Here is an 18,265-nt window from a genome sequence, read left to right as displayed (position 1 = left end):
CCTTCCCATTCCATCCCCAGCATGGTTTTCCACCCCCTAGCATCTTAGGTAGGATATGAGGAACAGTTTCTTCTCCAAAAGAGTGGTGATGCAGTGGCACAGGCTGCCCAGGGAGGTGGGTTGAGTCCCCATCCCTGGAGAAGTGGCACAGAAGGATGTAGTCAGTGGTCATGGTGGGGTTGATTGGGGTTGGGCTTGGGGACCTCAGAGGTCTTTTTCAACCTTAATGAATCTACACTTCTGTGATTCCATGTCCCATCCAGCCCAACTCTGCTCTGCAGCCTTTCTGTAGGGCAGTGAAACTCGCATTATGGATGTCCTCAAAGCACTGCGTGCCTTTATTTTTTTGCATTTCCTTGCATTGCAGTTTTCCTGGCAGGCAGCAGTGCTTTGGAGAAACTCAGAGGAATGAGCTGTGGTCAGACCAGGGCAGGCCAAAGCCTTGGAACAATCTCTGAGTAATGGTAACCACAGCTCTCTGTCATTGCACTGCAAGCCCATTGCTACTGTACTTCTGTCCTAAGTGCAGCTCTCGAGCAGCAAGCTTTCAGTAAGGCTGAAATCAAGATTAATCTTAGCATAGGCAGAAATTATCACCCTTATACCAATAGCAGCTAAGCATTTCTTGTCTTCACTCTTGCCCTGATGCCACAGGGATTCCCCCCTGCAGGGCAGTGTTAAGCTCCCATCCTCCAGTGTGCTCTAACTCAGAGGTAACCATTGCAGTCTGCACAACTCACAGGGCTCTCCTGAGCTGGGAAATCAGCTGGGGTGCCTGCACAGCCCCTCGTAGGACCACATCCCTGCCCCTGGCTGCTCAGTGCCTGCGTTGCCATTGAGTCATCCGAGTTGGGAAGAACCTCCAACATCACCGAATCCAACCTCAGCCCACCCCCACCGGGCCTGCATCCCTCAGTGCCACATCTCCAGGGTTCTGAACACTTCAGGGACAGTGACCACGACCTCCCTGGGCAGTCTGTGCTCTTCCTGAGAAGGAACCATTGCTGACACTGCACCACGGCTGTCTCTTGGGGATTGCCCTGCCACACACCCACTGGCAAGGCATTGGCTTCCCCTCTGCACTGGGGTTGCTCACCCCATCATTTTTTCCGTGGAAAGGGAAAGGAATCCTGCCTCAGCCAGTGGCAAAAAAAAAACGCTGAACTTGAGAATTCTCATCAAAGCAGACAACCAAAGGTTTGTCATTTTTCCATGAACGCATCATCCGGCTCCGCTTCGGCCACCCAATGAATGCGAGTCGCTGGGGCTCCCCAAGGGCCAAATCAAAATCCCCTTGTTGCAGAACTGACCTGCACAGAGAGGCTCAGCCTGCAGTGCTGAGTGTGGGTGGATGGCAGCAGCACAGAGCTCTGACCCGGGCAAGCGTGGGAGCTTGGGATGTCAGTGGGGTTGGGCCTCAGTTTGTTTTCTTGCACTGGGCTGTGCTCTCCTGGCTGACTTTGGTGCTGCTCTCCATTCGTGATCTGACATCCCTGCCTTCCAGCTGTAGCCAGAGCCCTGGGACCCACAGCCAGGCTGAGGGCAGAGGGTTGGGGCTGCCCAGGTGATGCTGCTGGCTTTTGTCTTCCATCATTTGCTCCCATGTGCCTACGCTGCTGTGGCTGCTCTGGAAATCAGCTGTGGCCTCCCTCTGTCTGCCTCTGGCTGCGTTGGGGGTATAACAGAACCTGGAGGTACGAGGCTCACGTGAGGGTTGTTAATGCAGAGCTGAGGCTTGTTGGAGCTCGCACCCTGAGCCCTGCGGGGCCCTGCTGGCTGCTCCCCACTCTGCGGCCTCTGTGCTCACAGCTGTGCCTCCAAAATAGCTGCACATAGCTCCAGGAACCGGTGTGGCCAGGCTGGGAAGAGGGAGGGGATGGGCTGCACTCCCCTCTGGGTTTGGGCAGAGGAAAAGCAGCAGCAATCAAGGAGCCTTGGGTCCTCAGTGGGGGAGGGTTGGCTCAAACCACCCCGTCGCAGTGCTCTCCTCTGTAAGGTGTCACTGGCTTGGTTAGAAACTCACTGCCAGACTCCTGGGGGCTCATGGATAAACCCTGGCTGAATGGGAAACCCATTTCCCTGCTGCCATCCTAATGCTGCCATCCTAGTGCTGCCATCCTAATGCTGCCATCCTAATGCTGCCATCCTAACGCTGCCATCCTAGTGCTGCCATCCTAATGCTGCCATCCTAATGCTGCCATCCTAGTGCTGCCATCCTAATGCTGCCATCCTAGTGCTGCCATCCTAATGCTGCCATCCTAACGCTGCCATCCTAGTGCTGCCATCCTAATGCTGCCATCCTAATGCTGCCATCCTAATGCTGCCATCCTAATGCTGCCATCCTAGTGCTGCCATCCTAACGCTGCCATCCTAACGCTGCCATCCTAGTGCTGCCATCCTAATGCTACCATCCTAATGCTGCCATCCTAATGCTGCCATCCTAATGCTGCCATCCTAATGCTGCCATCCTAATGCTGCCATCCTAACGCTGCCATCCTAATGCTGCCATCCTAGTGCTGCCATCCTAATGCTGCCATCCTAGTGCTGCCATCCTAACGCTGCCATCCTAATGCTGCCATCCTAACGCTGCCATCCTAGTGCTGCCATCCTAATGCTGCCATCCTAGTGCTGCCATCCTAATGCTGCCATCCTAACGCTGCCATCCTAATGCTGCCATCCTAGTGCTGCCATCCTAATGCTGCCATCCTAATGCTGCCATCCTGCTGTCCCCTTGCACTCAGGATATCGGGGGTCCCTTCCAACTGGGCACGTTCTGTGATCTGACCCCAGTTGTTGCTCCAGCTGTCGCTCCCAGCTTCACGTCCCCCACTTTTCCCAGGAAGTCACCCCCACAGCTGCCTCCCCCTTTTAGGACCCATCCCCAAAGCCGAGGGGACCCCGCGTGGCACGCAGGGAGTGGTGCAGAGCCATGTGTTCCCCATTAGGGCCCTTTGATGGAGGTACCCGGCGCAGGGCTTTGATGTGCAGCCAGCAGGGACGCCCCGGCCCTAATTCACTCCACTCAGGGATTGCTCTCAGCCATAAAACTTCCATGGGAGCGTTTTATTGAAGCCCAGAGCTGCTTTTACTGTGGGACTTTGCAGCTCTGCTGCTCTTCCCCATCCCTTAGCAAAGATGTGGCTCTGTGGTCACCCCAGCTTGGTGCCCAGCATAGCCAAACCCCCGTGCCACCGAGCCATGCTGGCTGTTAGGATGAAGCCAATGGATCATAATTAGGCTTTCACAGGCATGAAATAAACGGGGAAGGGGGAAGCTCTGCTTTCCTCCCCCTCGCCTCCAGCTAAACATATTTCAGCACTCCTAATGCCGACCGCAGCGCTCGGCCCCTCCCTCCCCAAAGCAGCCCCAGAAGCAGCTCTGGCCATTCTGCTTTTTTTTCCCATAGAAAACAATAGGGTGAGAGTTGGGCATTGCAGCCCTGCTCCTCCTGTTGGGTTCGTTCCGGCGTGGAGGGGCTGGGTTTGAGAAGGGGGGCTGGGGAGGGGGATTTAGATAGAGGGTTTTTGGGAGGCGGATGTAGAGAAGGTGGATTTGGGGAGGTGGATTTGGAGGAGTGGATGTGTGGAGGCAGATATGGGGAGGCGAACAGAGAGAATTTGATTTGGGAAGGCAAGTCTGGGGATGTCGATTTGGGGAGGTGGATTTGGGACTGTGGGTTTGGGGTTCTGCATTTGGAGAAGTGGATTTGTAGAGGCGGATTTGGGGAGGTGGATTTGAAGGGAGTGGATGTGTGGAGGCAGATATGGGGAGGCAGATTTAGAGAGGTGGGTTTGGAGAAGCGGAGTTGGGAAGGTGGATTTGAAGAAGTGAATTTAAGGAGGCAGATTTGGGGAGGTGGATTTGGGATTCTGCATTTGGAGAACTGGATCTCAGGAGATGGATTTGGAGGAGTGGATTTAGGGCGGCGTTAGGAGGTGGATTTGGGGGAGCTGCGTTTGGAGGAGTGGTTTTGTGGAGGCAGATTTGGGGAGGAGAATTGAGAGAGATTTGGGAAGGGGGGGTTTGGGGAGACAGATTTGTAAACGTGGATTTGAGGAGGTGAATTTAGGGAGGCAGATCGGGGAGAGGTGGATTGGGGCAGGTGGGCAGCACACCTGTACCTCTCAGTGCTGTTGGAGCGCAGGGAGGAGACAAGAGATGGCAGCAGTGGTGACATGCAGGGTGGGCTCTTGGGCGGCTTGGTAGAGGGTCTGTGTGTGGCTCTGTGGACACATTCTTGCTGGTGAAACCTTTGGGCATGCAGGTGCTGCTGAAGTCACACTTTTTGGCTGCTGTGTTTCTATTGGGGTCAGGGGATGGCATCCCCCAGGGGGGAGGTGTGGGGTATGGCTGTGATGTCCGCCGTGTGTAGGAGGTGGTTGGGGTGAGGTGTGCCCTCCTCTCTCAATCCAGAGCTGACACAGCAAAGCTGCTTCATTAATTCCAATCTTTTCTTCCTATCTCCCCTCCCTCCCTCCAGTCTTCCAAGAAGCCCAAGACTGCGGAAGCAGACACGTCGAGCGAGCTTGCCAAGAAAAGCAAGGAAGTCTTCAGGAAAGAGGTGAGTTATCCTGAGCGAACCCCCAGCCCCAGCACCACGGCGTTGGGCAGGGCTGGGGCTGAGCTCTGTGCCTCTCCTGCAGATGTCTCAGTTCATCGTGCAGTGCCTCAACCCCTATCGCAAACCCGACTGCAAGGTCGGCCGCATCACCACCACCGAGGACTTCAAGCACCTGGCACGGAAGGTGAGGGCACCCCGTGGGTTATGGGGTGGCTGTGGGGCTCTGGAGTCGTCGAGGAGCAGGGGAGGGAAGTAGGGATGGTTTCTGAGAGGGAGGCTGAGTAGGAATACCAGGGAAAGGGGTGCTTGGGCTGAGAGGAGATGGCCTCGAGCTGAGCCAGGGGAGGTTGGGGTTGCATCTGAGGAGGAACTGCTTCTCCAGGGGAGGGGTGATGCAGCAGCAAAGGGAGTGGTGGGGTCAGGTGTTCCTGAAGTGTGGAGGGGTGGCACTGAGGATGTGGTCAGTGGTCAGGGCTGGGGGATGCGAGAGGTCTTTTCCTAACCGTGGTGTGATCCTGTGCTTCTGTGCTCTCTGACCAAACCCCTGCGTTGCCCAGCTGACGCACGGCGTCATGAACAAGGAGCTGAAATACTGCAAGAACCCAGAGGACCTGGAGTGCAACGAGAATGTGAAACACAAAACGAAGGAGTACATAAAGAAATACATGCAGAAATTCGGGGCCATCTACAAACCCAAAGAGGACACGGATTTGGAGTGACCGCCTCGACCCCGACCGACCCCCCCCGGCGCTGCCATTGCCCCCAGCTGGGGGTGCTGTGCTGTGGGGCCCCGTTCGGCGCCCAGCCACCACGGAGATGTGTATTATATTTTAACCTATATGTGAATATATTGAGGGTTTTCTTTTCCGTTGGTTCGTTCGTCGGTTCGTTTTCCTTTTTGCTTTTAGCCCAACACGTGCTGTTATCACGGGAACACTTTGTAAGGATAGTTTTGGGGGTTTTGTTTTATTTCCTTTCGTTTTGTTTTGTTTTCTTGTTTTTGTTCTGCGAGGTTTAAATCTGTTCTCATGTAAATATTCCGGAACGGGTTGCCCCTGAATTTCTGGCAGCCTTGTGCTATGTTGATAAGATTGATTTTACTGCTTAAATCATTTTACTTTATCCAATTTTTACTGAACTTTTTATGTAAAAAAAAAAAAAAAAAAAAAAATTAAAAAAAATAAAAATAAAATGAAATCAATGCTGTGTCCGACCTGGGAGGGTATTGGGCAGAGGATGGGGCTGGGGATGGACCTGTGGATGGCACGGTGTGGAGCTGGGTGGGTTTGGCTTTTGGATGCTGCTGTGTGGAGCCACGAGTCCCGATGGGACCCTTCCAACTCCAGGTATTCCACCATCCTCAGCAGCCCTTCGCTTGGGGTTGGGATCCCCATCCGCCCTGGTTTTGCCCTCAGGATGAAGGGAGTTGGGTTTCGCTGGCAGCTGGGGGGTTGGAAGTGCTCCTTTGTGTCCCTGTGCGCTGCTGGGCTCAGGGCTGTCCCCAAAGCAAGGCCCACGAAGGGAGTGGGGAACCGTGGGATGGAGCGGCCGCGACAAACCAGCGACACGAAGGCACGTCGGCTGTTTAATGCAAAGACCACAAGGCAGCAGGCACGCGACGTCCCGACCCCACGCTGGGACCCCAAAAATACAAAAAAGGACATTTCCCCCAACCCCCCTGAAGTACAAAAACGACTTAAAAAAAAAAACAACCCGAGAGTAATACGGCAGGATAAAGCTGCTGGTGGCCAAAGCCTCACCCACCCAACGGGGCCGCGCATCCCCGCCTCCCATCCTCCTCCTCCTCCTCACCCCGCGGAGGCACCAGGAGCCCCCCGGCTGGGCTCACACCATTGAGCTGGCATCTCCCGGCCCCGCCAGGCACTCGGCCACGTCCTGCCGTCCCATAGCAGCCAAAGCCAGGCACAGGGCTTCCACGGTGGCCCCTTCTGTGGCTGCCCAAGTGGCGAGCAGGGTGCGGGCGGGCGCCTGGCCGCGGGCGAAGGTGCCGATGGCCTCATCCCCGTAGCCCAGGCGGGCGGCCAGCCCACGCCAGTCCCCGCTGGGACCACCGCTCTCCAGCAGCCGTTCCACCTCCTCCCGTCGCTGCTGTGGGATTGAGCTGTAGGCTCGAGCTTCCAGACGGGGCGCTGTGGGTTTAAGGTCAGCGTTGACGCACCAAAAGTTGCACCGGTGACCCCAGCAGCCTCCCCATGGTGTTGCCGCTCCTGTGGCATCCCCTGCTCCCTGCATGGGTGCTCCCAACCCTAACTGAGTGTCCTTCTGTGCAAAGGTGCACCCTCACCCCCCATTCGGATGCTCCTTAAGGGATGGGCGTACCCAAATCCCATCTGGGTGCTCCCGACCCCATCTGGGTGCTCTCCGAACTACAGGTGCTCCCCAGCCCCATCCGGATCATTCGTCAGGTCCCCAACCTCATCGACATGATCCACAAACCATGGGCGCTCCTCAACTCCATCCAAATCATCCCTAAAGTACGGGTGTTCCCCAAACCTATGGACATGATCCCCAGGTATGGCTGCTCCCCCACCTCATCCAGATCATCCCCGAGTACCGTGTGCTCCCCGATCCCATCCAGACAATCCCCAAGGAAGGAATGCGTGCTCTCCAACCCCAATCCATGATCCCCATCGTGTGGGTGCTCCCCAAGCCCGTCAGCATTATCCCCAAAGGTCTGGGTGCCCCCCAACCCCATTAGATGGCTCCCAAGCATTGGCTGGCCCTCAGTCTCGTCCCTAACGCATGGGTGTTCCCCGGCCCTATGAGAATGATCCTCAATACATGGGTGCTCCCCAGTCCCAACAGATGATCCCCAAGGTATGGGTGCTCCGCAGCCCTATTTGGATTATCCCCAAGGATGAGGTGCTTCCCTGCGTGATCTCAAAGGTACGGATGCTTCCCAACCCAATTTGGGCAGCACCAATCTCTCCACAAGACCTCCATCTCCCTTAGATGCCTCCAGACACGGGGTGCTCCTTCACCCCATCCCACCACAGCCAAAGAAATGACTGGACAGCCCACTCCCACCCCCCCACCCCCCACACACACACTCCCCCCCAGCTATGGGTGATGCTCACCCTTGCCGATCTGGTGTGGCTCCTGCAGGCTGTGTGTATCCAGGAACACCCCGCTGTCACTGTGCAGCTTCTCGCCCTCGGCCGCCGTCCCCAGCTCGGCTGCTCGTGCCTTGGCCAGCTGCTGCTTCTGCCTGCACGTGTGCCAGCTGCGCCACGTCAAACCCACCGTCCCCTCACCCCCAACCCCCCACCCCCAGAAAGCCCAAACCTACCACTTGAAGGCCACGTAGGCGAGGAGACCCACCACCACAGCAGCCAGGAGGGAGCAGTACACGGGGATGATGTTCTGCCCCACGTCCTCAGGGAGGGGAGGGACGAAGGTGGAGGCGGAGGTGGCTGAGGCGGTGGGGCCTGTGCTGTTCTCCTTGGGGAGGTTTCCTTCGGCCCGTTTTGGGATATGCGGGTCCTTCTCTGTGGGAATGAGGGATTAGAAAACCCCTCATGCTCCCATTGATGCCGCTGCCTCGGTTTCCCCCTGGAATGGGGTGGGGGTACCCAAAATGGCAACCCCAGGTGGGACCAGAGTAGGTCTTGGGATGGGAGGAAATCAGATCCAGTACTATGGGGTTAAAGGGAGAGGTGCCCCCTCCCTTCGAACCTCCCCCATCCCTTCCCAACCACATCAAAGCCCCAATGCCGGCAGCGCCGGGAGCATCTGCTGCATGCGGGGCGTGATGACAGCCATGGGGCAGCAGCTGGCGATGGTGGAGAGGGGGGAATGTGGGTGGTGGGGGGCTCTGAGGGGGGCTCAGAGCTCCGAAAGAGTGGGAATGCACAGGAACAGGCTGCCCAGGACTGGGGGGAGGGGGGGGTCAGCATCCCTGAATATATTCCAGAACAGTGGAGATGTGGCACCGAGGGATGTGGTCAATGGGCATGGTGAAGGTGGGCTGGGGTTGGACTCGGGGGTCTTATCTTTTCCAACCTTAGTGATTTGGGAGGCTCAGAGTACGGGATGTGGGGATAAGGGGAGCTCTGGGGTCACCCCGTGGCACAATGCACCTCCTTTTTTCTCTGCTGTGCACCCTAAGAGCGAGGAGCGCGCCTCAGTGCTACAGAGCGTGCTGGAGAGGCGGCTGCACGCACGGTGCATCACTTGGCCAGGCTCACAGCCAGGCTGCAGTGGGTGGCAACAGGGGAAGGCGTGGGGCTCTGGGGTGGCACTCACTCTGGGCGCAGGGCTCACACTGGGTGTCGGTGAGGCCGCAGGGCACGGCCGCCCCGAAGCCTGGAGGGCAGGAGGAGCAGCACTCGCCAGACTGAGTGCAGGCACCGCTGGGGCACGGCGGGCTGCGGGCCGACACCTGCCCAGAGACATGGGGGAGTCATGTGGGGCGTCCTGCAAGCGGCCACAGCTTCCCCAAACCCACAGCGCCACGTCCACTTAACTGCCCAGCACATCCCCTTAACTCTGCCCAGCACATCCCCTTAACTCTGCCCAGCACATCCCCTTAACTCTGCCCTGTATCCCCTTAACTCTGCCCTGCATCCCCTTAACTCTGCCCTGTATCCCCTTAACTCTGCCCTGCATCCCCTTAACTCTGCCCTGCATCCCCTTAACTCTGCCCATCCCATCACCTTCACTGTGCCCAGCACATCCCCTTAACTCTGCCCATCCCATTCCCTTAACCCTCCCCATCTCATCCCCTTAACTCTGCCCGGTCTCACTCCCTTAACTCTGTGCACCCCATCGACTGTGACCCATCCCCTTAACTCTGCCCATCCCATTCCCTTAACCCTCCCCATCTCATCCCCTTAACTCTGCCCATCCCATCCTCTTAACTCTGCCCAGCACATCCCCTTAAAACTCTGCCCATCCCATCCCCTTAACTCTGCCCCATACCCCCTTAACTCTGCCCTTCCCACCACCTTAACTGCATCCCCCACTCAAAAACCCACAAACTCCTCCATCTGTCCCCCCACCAAAGAAACCCCCCCCCCCCTCCCCTCCCCAATTTGGGGGCTGCTCAGATTACCTCTCCCCACAAAAAAAAAACCCAGTTGGCCCCACCAGGGTTGTGTGGGGCCGTATCCTGAGTGGGGCTGAGATGGGGAGGGTCGGGGGGGTCCCAGTCCCATGTGGGTCCCACACGGTGCCCCTGGCCCTCAGCTTGCAGCCAGATGGGGTGGAAGGAGGGGAGGGGAGGGGGAGGAGGTCCCATGCATGGAGAGGGGGAGAGGGAGGGGGTTGGGGAACATGCAGGGAAATAATGTGGGGAAATAGGGCAAAATAAGGCAAAATAGGGCAAAATAGGGCAAAGTGTGGCAAAACAAAGTAAGATAAACGAAAGTTAAATGATGTAAAACAAAACAACAGAGGAAAACAATATAGGAAATTAATGAGGAAAATAAAGAATGCAGGAAAATAAAGTCGAATACGAAGGGAAATAGAGGAAAATTAAGGAAATTAAAGGAAAAATAAAGCAAAATGCAGTAAAAAAAGGTGAAGTAAAATAAGATAAAGTAAAATGCAGTAAGATACTGTGAAATAAGGAGAAATAGAGCAAGATGCAGCAAAATAAGTAAAAATAAATTAAAATACTGTAAAGAAAGGTGAAGAATGTTAAGAATAAGTGCAGTAAAATATGGTAAAATAAGGAAAATAGGGCAAAATTTACAGTAGAGTAAAACGAGACGAAGTAAGGCAGCAAAACGAAGGAGAAAGCGCAGCGATGTGCAGGGAAACAGAGTAACACGGGCCGAAAGAAAGCAGAATGCGACAAAGTAACGCAAGGAAAAGGGGAAAGGACGGAAAGTAAAACAAACTTGAATAGGGCAGAGAGAAAGAAAGCAGAATAACGCCACAAGGGAAGAGAAAAAAAGAGCGGACCTGCGGGCAGAGCGGCGCGGACAGCAGCAGGCACAGCGCCCGCGATAGGCGCAGCGCCGCGCAGCCCCACCGCATGGCGGGGCCGGGCCCCACGGGGCGCTGCTCAGCTCGGTTCGGTCCGGCTCGGCTCTGCTCGGCTCGGCGCGGTTCGGCTCCGCTCGGTTCCGCTCGGTTCCGCCCGCTCTCGTCTCCGCTCCGCTCGGCCCGGCTCGGCTCGGCGCTGCCCCGCAGGGAGGGGCGCGGCGCCACGCCATTGGCTGATGTGTGTGGGCGGGGCCAAAGGACGCCACGCCCATCGCCGCTCGGCTCGGTCCGGAGCGGTTCGGGACGGGGTTCGGGACGGTGGAGGCGGGGGTGGGTTGGGTCGGGTCGGACCTCAGCTGGTTCGGTTTGGTCCGGAGCATTTTGGACTGTTTGAACCCAGTTCAGCCTCGTTCAGCTCAGGTCCGGCCCAGTTCAAATGGTTCCGATTGTGTTCAGATGGCGTCCTGCGCGCTTCAGCCCCGTTCAGCCCAGCTCAGCCTGGTTCAGCCCCATTCAGCCGGGTTCATCCCAGTTCAGCCCCATTCAGCCGGGTTCATCCCAGCTCACCCAATTCCCCCCACTTTCAGCCCGGGTTCTGTAGGCTCATGTGGCCTTGCATGTCCCAGTTCAACCCCACTGTTCTCCCAGGACCCCATGGAGCAATCCCCATTCCCCCCATATGCCCATCACCATCTCCACAACCCACCCTGCCCCACGGCTGAGCCTCCTGGGCCAGGTGATTTCAACAGGGCAGTTATAGGGTGACAAGTAGGATGTCGTCCTCACGGCCTTCATTGAGCCCCAGAAAGTCCCAGTGCTCCCCCGAAAAGCATCCAGAAATGAGAAAAGCGACTTTATTGACCCCTCCTGAGGAAGTGGATGCAGAATCTCAGCACAAATATGGGATCTCAGCATGATTGTAGGATCTCAGCGTGGGTGTAGGATCTTGGTGTAGGCGTAGAATCTCAGCATAGGTTTGTAGGATCTCAATGTGAGTATAGGGTCTTGGGTGTGGGATCTTAGGATGTGTATAGGAACTCAGCAGGGATGCAGGACATTGTTATGGGTGTAGGATCTCAGTGTGGGTGTAGGATCTCAACATGGGTGCTGGAATAGGCTGTCCAGAGAGGCTGTGGATGCCTCGTCCATGGAGGTGTTCAAGGCCAAGTTGGATGAGGCTCTGGGCAGCCTGGTCTAGTATTGAATGTGGAGGTTGGTGGCCCTGCCTGTGGCAGGGGGTTGGAAGTTCATGATCCTTTGGGTTCCTTCGAACCCCAACCATTCCATGATTCCATGATCTTGGTGTAGGTGTGGAATCTCAGCGTGAGTGCAGCAGGATCTTGGTGTAGGTGTAGGACTTGCAGATGGGCACAGGATCTCAGCATGGATGCAGGACATGATCAGGGCCGCAGGATCTCAGTGTGGTTTCATTATCTTGATGTAGGCGTAGGATCTGATCTCATCATGGGTGTAGGGTGTCTCATCATAGGTGTAGGATCTCTCATTATGGGTGTAGGATCTCATCATGGGTGTAGGGTCTCTCATCATGGGTGTAGGATCTCATCATGGGTGTAGAATCTCTCATTATGGGTGTAAGGTCTCATCATGGGTGTAGGGTCTCTCATAATGGGTGCAGGATCTCGTCATGAGTGTAGGATCACATCATGGGTGTTGGGTGTCATCATGGATGTAGGGTCTCTCATCATGGGTGTAGGGTCTCTCATCATAGGTGTAGGGTCTCTTATCATGGATGTAGGGTCTCATCATGGCTCCACAACCTCGTGATGCTCACAGGATGTCAGCACGGCTGCAGGATCCCAGTGTGGTTGCAGGATCTCGTGCTGGCCATGAGGATCTCAGCAGGGTTGCAAGATCTCGGTGTGACTGCAGGAACTCGGCGTGGGTGTAGGATGTCATCGTGGGCACAGGACCTCGTTATGGCTATAGGATCTCACTGTGGGCGCAGGTCCTCATTATGGGCAGTGGGATGGGGCCCTACCAGCCACGCACGGGGTGCCATAGGGCCACCACCTGCCCCTCCTCGTGCACGTAGTACACAGGGTGCATGGCCGCCGTAGCACACGCCTGTGGGGGAGAGTAGGGTGACACACGGGGTGACACTGGGGACAAGGGGATGGGGGACAGCACTCACGTGGTATGGGATGAGCGCCAGCACGCTGCCCACGGGGAACTTCCCAAAATCCATCTGTCCATCAGCGTGCTCCAGCAGCCCGTGCTCCTGCGTCAGCCCCACCAACCTGCAAGGTCACACCGTCATGTCCCTGGGCCACCATCCCAACCCCGTCCCTGACCCCGTCACTCACCGCAGCTCGGGGTGCCCATCGATGGCAGCGCAGCCCTGGGCGCCCCGTCCTGCTCCTGCCCCGTGCAGGCTGAGTGCTGTCCAGCCACAGTCCACCAGCAGCTGCCCTCGGTGCGCGTAGTGCCCGATAACCCTCGTGAGGACACGGATGGCCACGTCCTGGGGCTGGCAGGAGCCCAGCTGTGTCTGCTGCAGGTCTGCAGAGAGCCGTGGGGTCGGGGCTGTGCTGGGACACGGTGGGGCAGCGGGGTGCTGTGGGCACTCACCGTAGAAGATGTAGTTGCCCGGGTGCAGCTCGGTGAGTTGGGACATCTCAGGGATGGGGTGGCTGCAGGAGGGAGTGGAGCCGATGCTGGCGTGGGGACAGGGCACACCAGCCTGCCTCAGCCTGGGGGGGGGGAAAAGGGGAATGTCACCTATTGGGTGTCACCGCTGTCGTGCCATCGAGTGGGGCCAAATGTGCCCCCCGCGCAATGGAACGACACCACAAGGGAGTCCGGGTCTCATCCAGGTGTGGAAGGGGAACCGTCCAGGTGTGATGGCAGAGCCATCCAGATGTGGAAAAGTTAACACCCCCCCCTCCCCCCCCAATGTGCTGGGGCCCACCCAGATGTGCAGTCACCAACCAGACGTGGAAGAGGTCCCCCCATGAAACGTGCCAAGGCACCATCCTGACGTGGAAGAAGTTCCCTCCCAACCACAACTGTGCCAAGGGACAATCCAGATGTGCCATGGCCATCCAAGTGTGGAGGTTTTCACCCCTCCCAGAGCTGACTGTTACAAGGGATACCCAGATAAGGTCAATTACCATCCCAAGATGTGCCAGAGCACACACTCTAATGTGCTCAGCATCTTTCCAGATTGTGCAGGAACCAAATTCCAATGTGCAGGGAGCCCCCACGTTGTGCCTGGGGTCTCCCTCTTGGGTTTCATTCCCCCCTCCCCCCCCAGATGCACCCCACATGTGTCAGGCACAGTGCATTCTGAAGCTGGGTTTAGGGGAATATGTCCCAGATCTTGAAAAATGGGGGCTCATAAGGGGAACCCCACACAGCTGGCCTTGAACTCCTTGAATGTTTAGGGTATTTTGAGCTGGAGAACGTCCCCGTGCACCCAGAGATCCCACTGACCTCAAGGGAAGGGAGAAACATCCGTCTGCAATTCACTCTGGGATGTGAAACCCCACTCAGCTCTTCCCCCGGGGGACAAAAGGGAGGTGGGCAGACTGGGGACGGGACACATCAAAGGGGTTTGGGGCCATCCCCTCCGGCCCCCTGGGGCTCAGGGCTTTGTGGGGCCGCGCTTTATGGGGCCGGCAGGAAGCGGGCGATTTGCATTTACAACCAGCACATTGGGGCTGGTGGTTTTATGGGATGGACAGAGCAAAGGGCTCAGCCCCTGTAAAAATTCCCCTTAATTCTAGCCAGGTTTGGGGCCGGGCGTTGTGTACAATGGGGTCCCTATTGGGGCACGCACTCACGCAGCCACAAAGCCGAGGACAGCGTTGGTGGTGGTCCTGGCGATGGCCTGGATGGCGTCTGCCCCACTGCAGCCATAGGTGTTCCCACAGTGTGCATAGACCCCAACCAATGTCACTTCCTTGGGTGCATCGTTGGCGATGGCCCTGGCCAGCTCCAGGGCTGCAGGGTCCGTCGGGCGCACGCCAGCTGCCAGCAAGGAAACAGGGTCATGGGGATGTAAGGATGGGAGCGGGATGCTGCTACGGGGTGGGTGGGATTGGGGGTTCTGTGATGGATGGGGAAGGTTGGGTATGTCCTTCCTGCATGGAACATAAATATGGACCCTATATTCTCATACTGGCCCTAACATGACCCTAACACTAATTCTGATGCCTAACTCAACCTATCCCTAATCCCTAACCCTGACACTAACCCTAATCCTAATGCCTAACCCTAAACCTGCACACACGGGGCATCTCTCTCCATGGAGCATCCTTGGGGTGAATGAAAAAGGCTTTTGGGGATTATTGGACCCGCATTGGCTTGAGCTGCTGTGGGCTCTGGGAACATCATTCTTCCATTGACCGTCCACCCTTGGGGTGGTTGGGTGTAAGTGAGGATTTTGAGACTCGTGGACCCGTATTGGTAAGCTGGAGCTGGGAGTTTTGGGGGCACAAGGGACTTCCCTTCCTCACTGACCATCCTTGGGGTGCTTGGATGCAAATAGAGCTTTTGGGGTTGACGGCCCTATATTGGTAAGCTGGAGCTGGGAGTTTTGGGGGCACAAGGGACTTCCCTTCCTCACTGACCATCCTTGGGGTGGCTGGATAAATAAATAGGGCTTCTGGGGCTGATGGACCCATAAGTAACTTGAGCTAGAGGAAGCTTTGGAGACACGTGGACCATCATTCCACGAAACAGCCTTGGAGTGGGCACAAATGGGGCTTGTGGGATTCATGGACACACGGTGCTACAAGGGCTGGGGGCTTTGAGGACGCACGGAACATCTCTCCATGGAAGATCCTTGGGGTGGATGAAATCTTTTTTGGGGATTAATAGGCACACGTTGGCTTGAGCCGCTGGGGCTTTTGGGGGAACGTGGGCCATCTCCTCATGGAGCATAGAATCATAGAATCATAGAATCACCAAGGTTGGAAAAGACCTTCAAGATCACCCAGTCCAACCGTTCACCTATTCCCAATAGCTCCCACTAAACCATGTCCCTCAACACAACATCCAGCCTTTCCTTGAACACCCCCAGGCTCGGTGACTCCACCACCTCCCTGGGCATCCATTTCAGTGCCTGATGACCCTTCCTAAAAAGTAATACTTCCTAATGTCCAGCCTGAATCTCCCCTGCCGTAGCTTGAAGCCATTCCCTCTGGTCCTATCACTAACGACACGAGAGAAGAGGCCGACCCCCAGCTCACTACAAGGTGAGCTTGCCGTGAATGGTGAGAAAGATATTTAGGAGACGCTGACCCACCCCATCCTCCCCAACCCACGGGAATCAAGGCCTTGGAGACCCCCCACCCCATCCCCAATCGCCATCCCCACCTCTGCCGTTGCCGCAGTCGAGCTTCAGCCAGACGAGCCAGCGTTTGCCATGGGCCAGTGGCCGCTGCCGCAGGCAGGCCAGCGCCTCGGGGCGGTCCAGCAGCACGTGGAAGGCTTCGAGGCGCTGCGCCAGCCCTGCGCACTCCTCCAGCCGCGCGGTGGGCAATGGGTAAGCCAGCAGGATGTCATCAAAGCCACCGTCCGCAAAGAAACGCGCTTCGGCCAACGTGGAGACGGCGATGCCGCGCCGCGTGCCGCCGGTGGCCAACAAACCGCCTTCCCTTTAGGCAACCATCCGTGGGACGAGGCGATATCGGTGGGAACGATGGGGATAACGGGGCTGTGGGGGACACTGGGGACAAAGGGTGGCACTCACAGCGTCTTGTGGGTCTTGACGTGGGGTCGCAGGCGGACGCCCAGGGTCCGGCAGTGCTCCCGCATGCGCTCAGCGTTGCGACGCGCCGTGCTGCGGTCGATGGTCAGTGCTGGGGTGGGCAGTGTGTCCAGGCGGGCGCCCAACCACATGGCCACTCTTCTGGAGACACTTTTTGAGGGGGTTCCGGGGCTGCTGGTCGCCACTCTCGACCTGCAAGCTGGGGGTGTGTGTATAGGAGGGGTCCAGATGGCAGGGGTGAGAGAATTGGCTGTCTTGGAGCAGAGATATTTGGGATAAGGACAGCTGGAGCACCTGCATTACCTGGGTTAGAACACCTGGGTCTGGGATATTAGGAGATAAGGACAGCTGTGGCACTGGGACACTCGGGGACACCTGGAAGACTGGGAACAGGGACACTGAGGGAGAGGGATGTGATGTTAGGACACCTGGAACAGCCGGGTCAGGGACATTTGGGATGTTGTGGGAAACCTGGAAGATTGGAAACGGATGCTGGGGGATAGGGGCTCCTGATGCTGGGACACCTGGAACACCTGGGTGACCTGGAAGGTTGGGAATGGGGACTCTGGGTGATAGGGCAGCTGGGACAAGAACACGTGGGACATTGGGAGTAGGGACATGTGGGACTGGAACACCTGGAACACCTGGGTCAGGACAGCTGGGATGAGGACACATGGGATAACAGGAGTAGGAACATCTGGGTCAGGGGCACTTGGGTCTAGGATACCTGGGGACAACAACAGCTGGGACATGAAGAACGGGGACACCTAGGGACAGCACACCTGGGACAAGGACAGCAGAATGGGGATATAAGGGAACAGAGACACCTGGGTCACCTGGGTGAGGGACACCTGGAAACAGCTGGGACATTGGAAACAGGGACACTTGCAGACAGGGACACCTGGGACTGGGATTTCTGATGCCAGGACACACGGAACACCTCAGTCATCTGGGACAGGGACACTTGAGTGTGTGACACCTGGGACTGAGACACACGGAGACAGGGACAGCTGGGACACTTGGAACAGAGACACCTGGGGACAGGAGAGTTGGCACAGGGACATCTAGAGGTTAGAGAGGCACCTGGGACAGGAATACCTAAGATAATGAGAACAGGGACACGGGGGAACATTTGGGACAGGGAAATCCGGGATAGGGACCCAGCGAACAGGAGCACCTGGGAGTTGGACACCTGGAACGTAGACCTATGGGACCGGGACCTATGGGACAGTGGGACAGCCGGGCCCAGGACCTGGCCTCAGGGACACGGGGACAGTGCCACCTGGCACTGCCACGGGGTTCTCCCTGTCCCTGCAGGAGCAGGAGCAGAGGTTGACGTCCTTCGGGGAGCGCCCCGTGCCTCAGTTTCCCCACAGGCTCCCACCAAGGCCATCCCAGCAGCACCCCAAGCCCTCCCGTCCATCTGTCCTTACCTCACTGCCGTGGCTGCTCTCGGCGCGGCTCCGGCGGCCTCTGGCCGTGGCTGTGCTGGTGCAGCTCCACGTGATGCCGTGGGCACCCGCGGCCAGCCCTGCCCAGGGACAGAGGTCGCTGCCAGCCGTGGGGCCCCGGCAATGGCAGGGGCAGGGGAGGACACGGGCGCTGACAGTGCTTGGGGACAGGCATGGGGATAGGATGCCAGCAAGGAGGTGGGGATTCGGGGTCACTGAGACCCTGGGCACTTGTGACATGCGGGGACCTTGCTGCTGAGACCCCTGTGCTGGGCACACGTGGGGATACAGTTGAGACCCCGCATGCTTGTAACATGTGGCTGAGATCCATTGCACTCCTAGCGCATGGGAACAATGCTGCTGAGCCCCCTACACTCATGACACCAGTGGGGGCAATGCTGCGGAGATCCTGTGACGGTGACACGCAGTGATGTGGCTGTTAAGCTCATGACATGTGGGGACTGAGATCCATCACACTCATGACATGCGAGGACACAGCTGAGATCCCCTCACTCGTGACAAGGGGACACAGCGGAGGCTGCCACATCTGTGACACAGAGGGACACA

General features: G+C 57.2%; 3 protein-coding genes across 20 annotated transcripts in view; 1 reads left to right on the top strand and 2 right to left on the bottom strand.

Moving 5' to 3' along the window:
• Positions 1-5,762, top strand: part of SETD2 (SET domain containing 2, histone lysine methyltransferase) — a 54,625-nt gene extending 48,863 nt beyond the window's left edge. The window contains exons 19-21 of the mRNA XM_052696962.1: positions 4,481-4,561; positions 4,644-4,745; positions 5,119-5,762. Coding sequence (XP_052552922.1) covers positions 4,481-4,561; positions 4,644-4,745; positions 5,119-5,280 — 345 coding nt within the window. The 3' untranslated portion in view covers positions 5,281-5,762. The remainder of the gene's footprint in view (positions 1-4,480; positions 4,562-4,643; positions 4,746-5,118) is intronic.
• A 431-nt stretch (positions 5,763-6,193) lies between these two features.
• Positions 6,194-10,785, bottom strand: LOC128086739 (death domain-containing membrane protein NRADD-like). The gene is given in 6 exon segments (XM_052695630.1): positions 6,194-6,711; positions 7,660-7,805; positions 7,872-8,070; positions 8,828-8,963; positions 10,490-10,581; positions 10,584-10,785. Coding segments are annotated over 6 exon segments (1,080 nt in total). The 3' UTR covers positions 6,194-6,406.
• Positions 10,786-11,353: 568 nt separating this feature from the next.
• On the bottom strand, positions 11,354-17,873 carry LOC128085287 (D-threo-3-hydroxyaspartate dehydratase-like). Of its 18 annotated transcripts, none has more exons than XM_052692445.1 (9): positions 17,681-17,751; positions 16,551-17,232; positions 16,230-16,446; positions 15,854-16,134; positions 14,317-14,503; positions 13,103-13,224; positions 12,838-13,033; positions 12,666-12,771; positions 11,354-12,598 (listed from the first exon to the last, which is right to left on the bottom strand). In XM_052692445.1, exons 3-9 carry the CDS (start codon positions 16,376-16,378, stop codon positions 12,509-12,511), a joined length of 1,131 nt encoding a protein of 376 aa, XP_052548405.1. In that variant the 5' UTR covers positions 16,379-16,446; positions 16,551-17,232; positions 17,681-17,751; the 3' UTR covers positions 11,354-12,508. The 18 variants fall into 18 exon arrangements, with proteins under 18 accessions (XP_052548405.1, XP_052548389.1, XP_052548392.1 ...); XM_052692429.1 differs by having other exon boundaries at positions 11,354-12,771; positions 16,551-16,645; positions 17,084-17,232; XM_052692432.1 differs by having other exon boundaries at positions 11,354-12,771; positions 16,551-16,630; positions 17,084-17,232.
• Positions 17,874-18,265: the final 392 nt, after the last annotated feature.

This window comes from Tympanuchus pallidicinctus, unplaced genomic scaffold (genome assembly GCF_026119805.1).
Source record: "Tympanuchus pallidicinctus isolate F22 unplaced genomic scaffold, pur_lepc_1.0 scaffold3, whole genome shotgun sequence".
Lineage (NCBI taxonomy): Eukaryota > Metazoa > Chordata > Aves > Galliformes > Phasianidae > Tympanuchus > Tympanuchus pallidicinctus.
This window is presented reverse-complemented; position numbering and strand designations above follow the sequence as displayed.